Here is a 12,609-nt window from a genome sequence, read left to right on the forward strand (position 1 = left end):
AGTATCATGACTGTTCACTTTGAACTCAAGTTTTCAATCAATATTATTTTTTAATTCAATAAATTATTATCATTATGGTTTGGTTGCATACTTTATTAAATCATTGTTACATTACTGTAATTGTGTTTAACACATTTAAGTAATATTTCTCAGTCCCTTTGTAATATAATCCAAGTTGAGTTTTGAACAGAATCTTATTATCCACAACCTTCTTCAGGTCAGGATTTCTCATAGAGCCTCATATATATAAAAAATAAAATTTCATATAATCATTTGGGGTTATGCTATGACAGTTAATGTCTTTTTCATTTTGTCTTTTTGGGGCTAACTCTAGTTAAGTCTCTTTGCAAAGTCAAACAGAAGGTTTAAGAAAGTATGTCTATGGTATGTATGAAAAGCCTGCAGTGCCTTCAGTGCTTCATAGTCTTCTGTCCCAAGTTATAAACTGGTGACGGGGGCACCTGGGTATTTATGATGATTAATGGAAACCACCCTGCACTTAAACTATTAGATCCAGTGTGTAAGATTCATGGAGATTTATTGGCACGATTGGGCAAAAATGGAATTTAACACTCATAAGTATACATAAGTATATATAATGTACTTTTACTACTTTATATTGCGCCCTTTATACGTCACCATGTCTGTCTGCAACTTTTACCATCAAAAGAGCCATTTTTGGATGAAAAAGAAAAAAAAAGTTGTCTGGATCCCAAACTGTTAAATTCTCTATTTGACTATGAGACTCTTCTTGTTTGGATTTGGCATCCATAGCTAGCTGACCGCGATTCAGGATGAGCCGCTGGTAAAAATTTAGAGGAAAATGAGCTGAGCAGTAGATGTAGGCTATAGTGGATGATTTTTTTTGTCATTCAGCCTACGGGCTACACATTTTTACAGCTGGAGAATGTAAGTCTACAGTAATAAGTGAAAATTAAAATGTAAAAAAAAAAAAAAATCGTTCTTTTCCATGTAAATTTTTTTTGTCAAAGCCACAGGGAGCATCTGGACAAGCCACATGTGGCTCTGAAGTTGCACATTGCTGACCTGTGCCTTAAACACTTGGAAGATTAGAGTGATACAAGATGTTTCAATCTGCAGGCTCACCACTAGGTGCCACCAAAGTCCTACACACTGGTCCTTAAAGTAACAGCAGACTTCCAACCATGAAACCTGCACCCCTAAAAGATAAATTAATTGTGTATTACAATAAGTGATCCTACTTTACAGCCTGGATTTTATATAAAGCTGTTGGCTTTGTTGAGGTCTGACCCCCAACTGAAATCAGTCCTCCCAACTGAACTGTGATGGACAAAATGAATGGCATGAAAATGCATCGACTCTATTGAAGTGAATGGGAAACATATTTTCAAACTCTTACAGGATGCTTTATTATTTTTTACCATTATAAATGCAATTTTCAATGTAGTTTTTAGTTCTACAAAATCCTAGTGTTTTGGCTGAAAATGAGGAAACACCCACCTCAGCAGGTAGTGCAGCAGGTACAGTAATGATCATAGTAACAAGCAGTAACAGAGGTTCACTTGGTCCTGGTTTGTTATGAGGTCAGTCGAGTCAGTTCCCTGTTTTAGCTTTTGGCAGGACAGTTTTTTTGCGCTGGTTCAGTGGGGGATAGGTTGGGGGGAGTGGTGGCTTGCGGGTTGGGTATGGCTTGTTGCCTGTTATGAAAGGCACTGGCTCTCTGAGTACAATTCGAGAGTTTTCACCCTTTGAGGAAGTCAGTGTCTCTGATCTGGCGCGTGGGCCAATGATGACAGGGGCACACGTCTTTGGGATGATGGTGGTCATAGTGCGAGTCAGGACTCTTCCTCTCCTGGACGCCAGAGAAGGAGATGCTGAAGGCTTCGGCTTCCTGTCCGGACCTTTGCTCTCCTGCTCTTTGAGATGTTGTAGATCATGGAGTTGCCTGCTCTGCATCTTACTCTCCAAGTCTTTGAGAGCCTGGTCAGTGTAGGCCTGCATTTCTGCACGCACTTGAGAAATCTGTGCTTCAAACTCATCCCTAAAAGCCTTTGCACTAGCCTCAAGCTTTTTGTCAAAAATTGCACATAGATCCGTCTCATCTTTGCTGTCATCTGTCAGCATCTCTGCTGCTTCCTTCTCCTCACTGCTGACATTCTCGCCCTCAGGTTCACCATTCACTTGCATCTCTCTGTCTTTGACTTTTTGCACCAGCACCAGCATTCTGCTCTTTGGAGCCGATTGTGATCTGACCTGGTTACGTACCTGTTGGAGAACAGAGTGCATCTTTGTTTGTGGGTCCTTTTCTGCAACGACATTGTCCTCCAAATGTTCCTCATCCACTTTCACCTCTGACTGTTCCTCGTCCGCACTGACAGATGACGTCTGCTCTTCTGCTGCAGCAGCGTCATCCTGCTGCTGCTCCTGTTTCTCACCGTTCACCAGAATTTGTGGATTTTCTTCACTCATTTTTATTTCTCGTCTTGACGGCTCTTCTGCTCAACTCGATCTGAGCTACTACGATTATGTGAGCATGAGTGCTGGCGTGGGAACAACTAATTGACTGAGGTGTTCGCCCTTAGAGGCTGATTACCAAGGGAATGAGGCCTACAGTCTGATGTAATGCAACACGTGTGAGGTCACTAAAAAACAGTATAGTGACACAACAGTGGTGTAAGTTAACAGTTAAATTATCAAATCTATCAACATCTAATGTTTTGATGTAGATGAGAGCAGTAAAAATCTGTACTGACCACTTTTCACCTTGGTAAAACAGCACACAAGTGTACATACACCTCTGTCCAGATGCACTTTAACTAAAACACCTGGCATGTCACACTATTAAATCATCTAACAGCTGTATTATGTTGTGTTTCTCTGTCTGCATGTGTGTAGTTGCTTCCCTTGACAACAGTGAAGCTCCTGGTAACAGCATGAAAAACAAAGATCTTCAGGGATCTTCAGCGCAGAGGGAGCACTGAGGGGCGGGTTTGAGATTCTCATTAGTGAGCTGTTACTCACTGGACTGTAGAGCTCCAATGCACAACTCACACTCTTGTAAAGCCGTTCATCAACATGTTTTCTATGGATGCCTTGAATAAACATTTGTTATGAACAGCTGCCTGCAAATTTGCTCATTGGGGAATCTCACAACCATTAATGCACATTTAAAAAACTTTCAACTAAGGTTTTTAAAAATAGTTCTGTGCATTGCTAACAAATGTGCAGCAATAGCATGCAAGTCTGATTCCCACCTCCTCATAGCTAGATGGTTTTTGGAGGCAAATGGCTGCATTCCACTTGAAAAGATCATATATACTCTCATACATACTCCTTACCAATACCTATGCCAAATTTAATGTAAAAATGCTATCAGGATTGCACCATTTAGTTGCCTAAATAAGCAAGCACTGATTCTCATTATTTCATGTTGTATTAAATTATATATTAATTTAATGTTTTCTTTCCTTTTCAAAATGGGTTGCAGTTGGAGCCCTGTTTATCTTAGCCTTTTCTCTTTGGAGTAGACAAAATTGTGAGCAGTTACTAATGAAAGAGTGAGACCTGATTAATGAATCATTAATGAGGAGTGCTTCTCTGGCCTCTTGATTTACTGGATGAGGGACTCATGAGAGGGTTTAGACCTGGCATTAATATACGTATTTGGTGATCACAGGTGGACAGCAAGTGGACAAGTGTCTGTGAGTTCACACTTAGCAATGCATCTTCACATGCATCTCATGTGAGCACTTCTGAATAGCTTTCACTTCCCTGCTCTATGTGCAAATAATCACATAGCTACATCATTTCAAATGTGCTGTTGTTTGTAGCCGGCAGCCCAACATCAGCAACCAAAACACTGCTGGATTTGCAAGAAAGCCCAGATAGTTAAGAATTAGTCCTGGAAAACGTTTGGAGTCTGAGGACTTTCTTCCTTTTTAAACCCTGTCCGTGAATGTTCTCATTCGTCCAGGTCATTGTAATCTCAAGATAAGATAAAAATCGAAGGCAACTGGACTTGTTTATATGTCTTTCATCATTGCCCAGGAGATTCATCAACTTGGCCTCCAAAAACAATAGTTGTTCACAGTCATGTGTCGTTAAAACTGAACGGAGCACTAATGAAGCTGACTCCATCTATTGTCATTACTAAACCACACACACCAATGAGCCATTGACATCTATGGCCTGGTGAACACATTAACAGGTTAAATACCTGGGTTCCCACCATTTAGTCAGACTAGCTCAGACTAGTCTGACACACATGAACTGATGGAGCTTCTTGGATGAGAGGCAAAAGGTCTTCAAAGACATATAAACAAGTCTAGTTGCCTTTAATTTAATCGTATCTTGAAATTAAATCCTGTCATCTGCACCTGAAACATTAATTCAACCTATAAAATCTCCAAAACAAAGTAAAACTAACACTAATGGATCAACTTGATTTTTGCAAAAGATATTACACAATAGCTTTGATTCTCATGAGATGAGTCTATAAATTTTTAACTGGAACCATCACAATTATTTGTGGACGGGAATTGGAGGCATTTATGGGTGCACGAGAGCTCACCACCTCATCTCCCATGAGCCAATAAGAGTCCAGCATTGGTGAGCCTCCTCTTGCCACTAAATGCTAACATCTGGACAACATCTTCTGGAAAAAAAAAAAAGCAGCTGTAATTCTAAACCTATTTGGACAAATAAGCCTTTTTCTATATCTCTTGGCAGAAAGAAGCTTGGACTTATTCATTACTAAATCTGATCATGTATGATATTTGACAAAACAGGAAAGCCATGATAAATAATTCATAGTCATTCAGATTTTTTTTTACCGATGAAATAAAATTTACCCTATGTCTCAAGACAGATATAATCTAAGCATCACAGTCCTAAACTGTAGCATCAAACCATCAGTGAATTAAGGTATAATCAGATCTGTGGTATGTTTACATGTTTTCCCAAGTAATCATTGTATAACAGCAACAGTGCACCAAGCACCAATACTTTCCCTCCTCCTTCTGTTCTCCTCCTCCTCACCGGTGGGTGTGGATCTAGAAACTTCCTTTGCAGTTTTTAAACTCAGAATGTCATTGTGGATTTCATTCTGACAGTCACATCAGGTCACACGAAGCAAGATGGTGAGTTAACGTTCCCTGCTGCATCATTTTAGATGGCTTCTTTTCTGCTATTAGACTTTGTTTTTGCATGGAAATAACTTTTGTTAATGCACTTAAGCATTAATATTCATTTTCTCCAAAATATAATGGCTTCACGGTGTGCTTTTTTCATTCTAGACAACATACACCGATAAAGGCGAAAAGGTAGGCAACCTAATCATATATGTTGTACTGCTACTAAGTAATGGTGCAATTAGTTTCAGTATTAAAAGTAAAAGTGTTTAATACAGAAAAATGTCCCCTGTGGCTGTTATACTATTATATATGATGTCATTAGATGATTATTACTTGTGCATTAATGTAAAAGCAGGATTTTACTGCTGTGGTTAAGATTAATGTGAAGCTCATTTCACAGTGCAATATTTTGTCAAATTAAAAATAAATTAAAATTATTAAAAAGGAAAAGCAGCAAATCTTGAACTTGGAGAAGTCAGGCGCAATTAGATGTGTTTGCAAGAAAAATGACAGAAACAGTTATCACAGTAGTTGCCAATTACATTAATGTCAGCTGACTGATCATGTCAGCTGTATTTGTACAAACTGACAGGTAGTTTAATGTCAAACAGCACAACATATTTTATAAGCTCTTCATATGTTTTGTGTGCAAAATTTTTAATTTGTGAAGTAACTAACTAAAGCTGTCAGATAAATAAGTAAAAAGTTCAATATTTTGCTCTGGAATGTAGTAGAGTAGAAGAAGAAAAAAAGCTGCAAAGATAAACTGACTAATCAGTTGGTCAAAAAAGGCAGAAACTTTTCAGCCTCTCAAATATATACATTTTCTTTCTGCTTTTAATTTTCACTATTTTCTGACACTTTTGTAGACCAAACTGTTAATTGATTATAGTAGAAAATAAGTGGCAGATTAATAAATAATTAAAATAATTAGTTAGTTTCAGCCTTACAAAAGAGTCAAGTACACATGGTCAAAGTTGTATTTAAGTACAGTACTTGAGTAAATGTACTTAGTTACATTCCAACACTGAAAACTGTTTTAACTGATTACAGGAAAAGCTTAAAAATAAACCTCCACCTCTGACTCATTTATTAATGTTTTATTATTTCTTCCTGTCTTCAGCATGAGAGGGGCAGGTTCCTCTGCTTCGATCACTTAACATTCTGGGTTGGAAATGCAAAACAGGTAAGTTAACTCATACCTGCTCCACTGTTTTTGTTCACATTATTTCTTTTTCTGACCATTTCTCACAGTCCATGAGACCATACAAAGAGCAAGGCTATTGGTTCTCCAGAGGGGTGGAGGGGACACAGCATGTAAAACTCCAGACCACATGCTATTTCATTTCACACATAACAAACGGAGTCAGGCCTCACCGGTCACCAGCAGATGGTGCTATCAGAACGTTTAAGGTCAACATGTTGCAGCCATGTCCTGTTTCACTTCAGTGTGACATGAAATAAAAGACTTTTCTGAGACTTTTCTGTTGAGTAAAAATCACTGTATTCAACAGGCTGCATCATATTACTGCAACAAGCTGGGATTTGAGCCTTTGGCTTACCAGGGTTTGGAAACTGGCAATCGAGATGTGGTGTCCCATGCAGTCAAACAAGGAAAGGTAAAGACTCCTCACTGTCTGCTGGAGGTACAGCGCAATCATCGCAAACAGTGAGAAAACTGCTAATAACATCAGAGGATTTAGTACAACAAAACAAAACTGACAAACACTGTTCTTTTGGTGAGCTGACATTAGTTTAATTACACAACTGTTCTTATAATGAATAGTTTTCTTGAGTAATGCGAAATGTAACATTAGTTTTGTACAGAGTAAATCAAATGTAACTGTGTTTTCACTTTGTATTTCACAGATCATTTATGTGTTCTCATCTGCCCTCAATCCTGGAAACAAAGGTACAGATCAGGAACTCTCTTAAAAAAAACTTTCTTCTTTTATAAACATAGATAACAGATTAATTTAAAAAGACTGAAAAGTTCTGCATGGATTTTTAAAATACACAATATTAGATTTTTCATTTCCAACTCATTTTAACCTATTTGCAATACCAATATTTGCACATATACATGTACTGTGGTGGAACTGACATATTTTTATGACTTATTGTGATGGTCCACTGGCACATGCAGACACTGTCCCTTTCAAAATGCACACATTCACTGGGCAAAATAAGAAAACTACTGCTAATAATAAGGTTTTTTTTCTCTTTGTTCTTTACAAATACATCATGATCAAGATGACAACTCTTCAGATGAGCAATTACATTTGTAGTGTTGAATGAATGGGATTTGCCTCTTCCTTGAACGACTGACGTTGCTCAATCATTGCAAAGAGCAAATTTGCTATCTGTTTCAGACACTTTACCAAGGAATTTATTGGACATTCACAAGGAAAACTGTCTTTAAGATGTTACAGTTTCCAGGATTAGTTTGAGACAGCAAAAAAAGGTCCTTCTATTTTAATTCTTGTTTATATTTTGGGAAACCAGAGGCCACTGTATTTTCATTAATTGTATTTACATGTAATGAAAAATTTACATTTTAATACTCTAATTGGCCTGCTGGCAGAACATTCAATAAAAACAAATATGCAAAACATGTCCTGATATATCCTGACATGCTTTAACTCTAGACTACAGAACATAGAACTATTACTGTTAACCAGTTACTCCTATAGATTTGGCAAAAGTTAATTAATATAACACACAAAAACACATTTAAATCATAATTTTATTCACTTAAACACTAAAGATTATAGTAAATGTGAGTAAATTAACAGAATAGTTGACTCTGAGTGGCTAAATAAAAATGTGATCATCTTTTCTCAGAGATGGGAGATCATTTAGTGAAGCACGGGGACGGAGTAAAGGACATCGCATTTACTGTGCAGGACTGTGACTTCCTTGTACAGGTATTTACTACAGGTTTTTATTTAGAGGTGTACTCTAAACAGTTCTTTACAGAAGTGTATTGCTGCCACATCAGAAAAAGAAAAATGGATCAGTGCAATGCTATAATGTGAAAAATGATTATCACAAGTTATCACATTTTAACATGAAACTTTTTACATCCTATCAGGATAAACAGTATTTTGTTCTAACAAGAAAATTTGTTGTATTAATATGAAATATATGTCATTATAACAACAAAGTTTTCACATTATAGCGTGATATGTATAGGTGTATTTATTTTTCTGTAATACCAATATATCTGTAATTTTCTAACAAACTATACACTTTTAATACATTTAATTGCAGGAAATTAATGGTATCAAGAGTCATATGTTTGCTCACATAATGCACTAAACAGTATATCCTCCTGGACAGAAAGCCAGAGAGCGAGGTGCAGTTATTGTGAAGGAGCCCTACACCCTGGAGGACAAGTACGGTAAAGTCAGGCTGGCTGTGCTTCAAACAGTAAGAGAAATCACCAGACTGAGTCACTACTGTGATTTTGCACATTATGATATTAGTTAAAATGTCTTTAAAAATGCCAGGATTGTAGAATTGCTTTTGTTTTCCGCAGTATGGTGACACCACACACACATTTGTGGAGAGGATGGGATACAGTGGGTTGTTTCTGCCAGGCTTCCACCCTCCTCTCTTCAAGGACCCTTTATTAGCTAAACTGTGAGTGAATATAAGTTTTTATAACGCTTATAAGATGAAGAGAAGTCAAAAAAGTACATCATGAGCTGTATGTTCGTGTGTTTTTGCTTCCATTCTTCTCTGCAGACCGAGTGGGAAACTGAACTTCATTGATCACGTTGTGGGAAACCAGCCGGACAGTGAGATGGTTCCAGTGGTGGACTGGTAAGGGACTATTTCTTGTGGAGAGTTTAAAAACATGCAGGTGTGATAACAACATACCTGCTGTTCATGCCTCTGTGTTATGATGGATGAGAGGAGGAGTCAAAGGTTGTCTGATTCTTGCATAACTCTGCCTCTCTGGCATGAATCAGTGATCATCATGACTTTGCATTTTCTTAAGTGGGTCTCCAATGGTTTGCCACATCTGGAACCTGTTTTCATACCATCATGTAAGAATGAAAAGGCGGGGAAAGGCAGTTCACTGAATGAGTGAGCTCATTGGTTGATCCTGGGGAGAGGAGTGTAACTCAGGCTGGAGGTTTTTATATGAGGAAGAGTTGGCTCTTAACTCAAAACGTCACTCAGTCTGTGCCTTTGCACCAGTTAAAAACGCTCAGAATTTAAGGGAAAACACTACAGGTAAATAGGGACACAGTCCAATAAGAAACTGAAAAAAATGTTTTTCAAATCAAAAGATTTTGTTTGGCATTAGAAATATAAACTCTGAAAAAAACTAACTGTAAAGATATAAAAAATATCCTTCAGTTCTTAAATTCCAGTGATGCTGCATTTATGTTTCTTAATGTGTTAACTTGTATTAAAAGTATTCAGAAATTTTATGCTTAAATATGCAAATAAGGCATATATACTTAAAAATGCACATATTTGCAAAATTCCCAGAATAGAAACTGAACATTGGATAAAGCCAGGTTCAAAATTCTAGTTTCTTTTCATCTACAGGGAATTTTAGATATCTCTTTTTATCACTCCATAAATCATATAATACTGTCAATGGACATTAATTTTTTTTTTTTGTAGGAATCAAATATTGTATAAATTAGGATATATACATAAACAAACCCCTCGGTAAAGACCTTCAGAATATTAATAGGAATATAAGTGGAAAGTTTGGTGTATGTAAGTGTCCGGAAGATGAGAAAACACATTCTGAAAAAACAGCTTGCAGACATGTGTACTGCAAAATTCATTCACATTTTCCAAGACGCTACAGGTGAACAGGGTCCATATAGGGTTAACTAAAAGATATCACCATGAAAATTCCCAAATGAGGCATACAAATAATAAATTATAAATATGAATGATCTTATGCTAACTGAAGGGTGAATTTAGCAGAAATCTACAGACACAAAAAGGAACCAAAATCTCAAAATTGACCATGAAAATTTTTTTTTTTCTTTAAAATTATTGCACCATAGAGTGTGTAAACACTACAGGAGACCCTTCAGAGGTATTTAACCCACCATATAGCTCTTGATCTTGCTTCATCATCCAACAGGTATCAAACAAACCTCCTCTTCCATCGCTTCTGGTCGGTGGATGATAAGCAGCTTCAGACAGAGTTCAGCGCCCTGCGCTCCATTGTTGTGGCGAACTATGAGGAAACTGTGAAGATGCCCATCAACGAGCCTGCCATGGGGAAGAGAAAGTCTCAGATCCAGGTTTGTTCTTCACACTTTAACAAATATATGAACCAGAAATGATTGACTCAACAATAAAGGTTAAATAACGAGCACATTCTCACTTACAGGAGTATGTGGAGTACTATGGAGGTCCAGGAGTGCAGCACATTGCCATGAACACATCAGATATCATCACTGCTGTAAGTCTACAAAACACTCTAGCTGCATCCCAAAAACACCAGCAATAATAATGCAACAATAATGCTCTGATGATGAATTCATTCATTTATTTTTGTTTACAGATTCGTAACCTGAAGGAGCGTGGGATGGAGTTCATGTCTGTGCCAGACACCTACTATGACCAGCTGAGGGAGAACCTGAAACACTCAAAGGTGCAGATCTCAGAGGACCTCAACGTTCTGCAGGTCAGAATCATGAAGATCTTTTTTTTTAACAAATGTGGAGGACTTTACGTGTAGTAACCACTTCAGAAGAGCACTGTCTTCTTTGTAAACTATGGGAGCCCATTTATGTCAATGTGATGGGAGAAAATATCCTCTTAGTGATTATAAAGAGAAACCTTTTGTCAAATAATGACTTATTTTGAGATACGTTATTATTTTGAGATACTTTATCATTCTTTTGTCATTTCTTTGATGCTAAGTCATGATTTTGTGATACTTGCTTGTAATTTTGTGACACTAAGTCACCGATTTGCAATTATTATTTTGAGTTACTTAGTCATTTTGCAATATTAAGTCATTATTTTTGAGATACTAACTCATGATTTTGTGATACTCAGGCATTATTTTGCAATACGGTCATTATTTTTAGTTAGTGTAGTGATTAATTTGTGATTCTAAGTAATTGTTTTGAAAAAGTTTCATTATTTTGCGATACTAACTCATATTCTGACACAAATTCATTATTTATCACTACTACATCATTATTTTGAAATAAGTCATAATTTTGAGAAAGGTTCTTGCTGAAATTCCTAACAAGATCTATTCTTCCATCACTTTGGAGGAAATTGGCTTCCATAGCTAACTGGTTAGATAGTGCACTATTTTCAGTGTAAAGGCATATTTCACATAGTCTGCTGTTATGAATGTGCAAAATGTCAACACACTGACTCACCTGTTCGGCTTGTAAACAACCTCATGGAGAAATTAATAACTCCAGACAAATGTTATCCTGTGATCTTACTGTTATCCAGGAGCTGAAGATCTTGGTGGACTACGACGACAATGGTTATTTACTGCAGATCTTCACCAAACCGGTGCAGGATCGTCCCACTGTTTTCTTGGAAGTCATTCAGAGACATAACCACCAGGTGAGGGCGCCACTGACACACTGTTGCAACAGGAAACACACTGTGCAGCACATTATTCATTATATGTGTGTCAATACAACAACATCTGCGGTAGGAACAGGATACAGTTTGCTGTCAGATTAGTTACCTCCTCATTTATCCACAGGGTTTTGGTGCAGGAAACTTCAAGTCTCTGTTTGAAGCCATCGAAGCAGACCAACATGCAAGAGGAAATCTTACTGTCCTCACACCAAATGGTCTATCAAAGGACATGTGATCCCAGTGTTACAATTAGTTTAGGAAAGTCTCAATAAATATAGATTTACTATGAAAAGACACTGTCTGTTGAGGGTCCTGTTTACTTTTTTAGGGCATTATACTAATAACATTTTCCATCAATGCTCTGATATTATGAGATATATAGTAATAATTCAAAAAGCATGTTTATCAAAGCTGTTATTCTTTATTTTTTTGTGACCTGCATGTTTTATCACAATGTAACATTTATTTTTAAGTATGTGTTGAAAAGCAGTTCATAATAAACCATCCTGATGTTCATTAAAGATCATCCTGTGAGTTTGTATCATGAAGAGAACTTTTGACATTCATTCATAATGCAACATTTCCCTTTTACAAAATGTTAACAAGAAAACCAATATTGCTCATACAAGCTTGACTCAAGCAAAACACCATTTAAGCTCTCATAAATGAAAACATTTAACTGTACATTTCTGTCATCATTTGGACAATGAAGTCAATGGACATTTCATTGTACCATGATGTTTGGAGAGCCCATTTTTCCCTCCATGTGGAAAGAGACAGTTGCAAAGTGTGAAACAATATGAAACAAAACCAAATATAGTGTTTTGTAATGTTGCTTTTAAGGGCTATACCAAGAGTCACAAGTATTATTGAGGTTTTCAAATGGAGCTTTGAT

General features: G+C 37.0%; 2 protein-coding genes across 2 annotated transcripts; one reads left to right on the plus strand and one right to left on the minus strand.

Moving 5' to 3' along the window:
- Positions 1 to 1,392: 1,392 nt before the first annotated feature.
- LOC146320592 (uncharacterized) lies at positions 1,393 to 2,487 on the minus strand. Its single transcript, XM_084729585.1, has one exon. The coding sequence runs from the start codon at positions 2,449 to 2,451 to the stop codon at positions 1,576 to 1,578; it is 876 nt and encodes a 291-aa protein (XP_084585711.1). The 5' UTR covers positions 2,452 to 2,487; the 3' UTR covers positions 1,393 to 1,575.
- Positions 2,488 to 5,052: 2,565 nt separating this feature from the next.
- LOC146320593 (4-hydroxyphenylpyruvate dioxygenase-like) lies at positions 5,053 to 12,258 on the plus strand. The gene is made up of 14 exons (XM_084729586.1): positions 5,053 to 5,120; positions 5,277 to 5,303; positions 6,238 to 6,300; positions 6,629 to 6,733; positions 6,984 to 7,026; positions 7,959 to 8,041; positions 8,457 to 8,546; positions 8,656 to 8,759; positions 8,865 to 8,942; positions 10,237 to 10,399; positions 10,489 to 10,560; positions 10,663 to 10,785; positions 11,577 to 11,693; positions 11,839 to 12,258. The coding sequence occupies exons 1-14, from the start codon at positions 5,118 to 5,120 to the stop codon at positions 11,947 to 11,949; spliced, it is 1,182 nt and encodes a 393-aa protein (XP_084585712.1). The 5' UTR covers positions 5,053 to 5,117; the 3' UTR covers positions 11,950 to 12,258.
- Positions 12,259 to 12,609: the final 351 nt, after the last annotated feature.

This window comes from Lutjanus erythropterus, chromosome 10 (assembly GCF_056507025.1).
Source record: "Lutjanus erythropterus isolate fLutEry1 chromosome 10, fLutEry1.hap2, whole genome shotgun sequence".
NCBI classification, from domain to species: Eukaryota; Metazoa; Chordata; class Actinopteri; order Lutjaniformes; family Lutjanidae; genus Lutjanus; species Lutjanus erythropterus.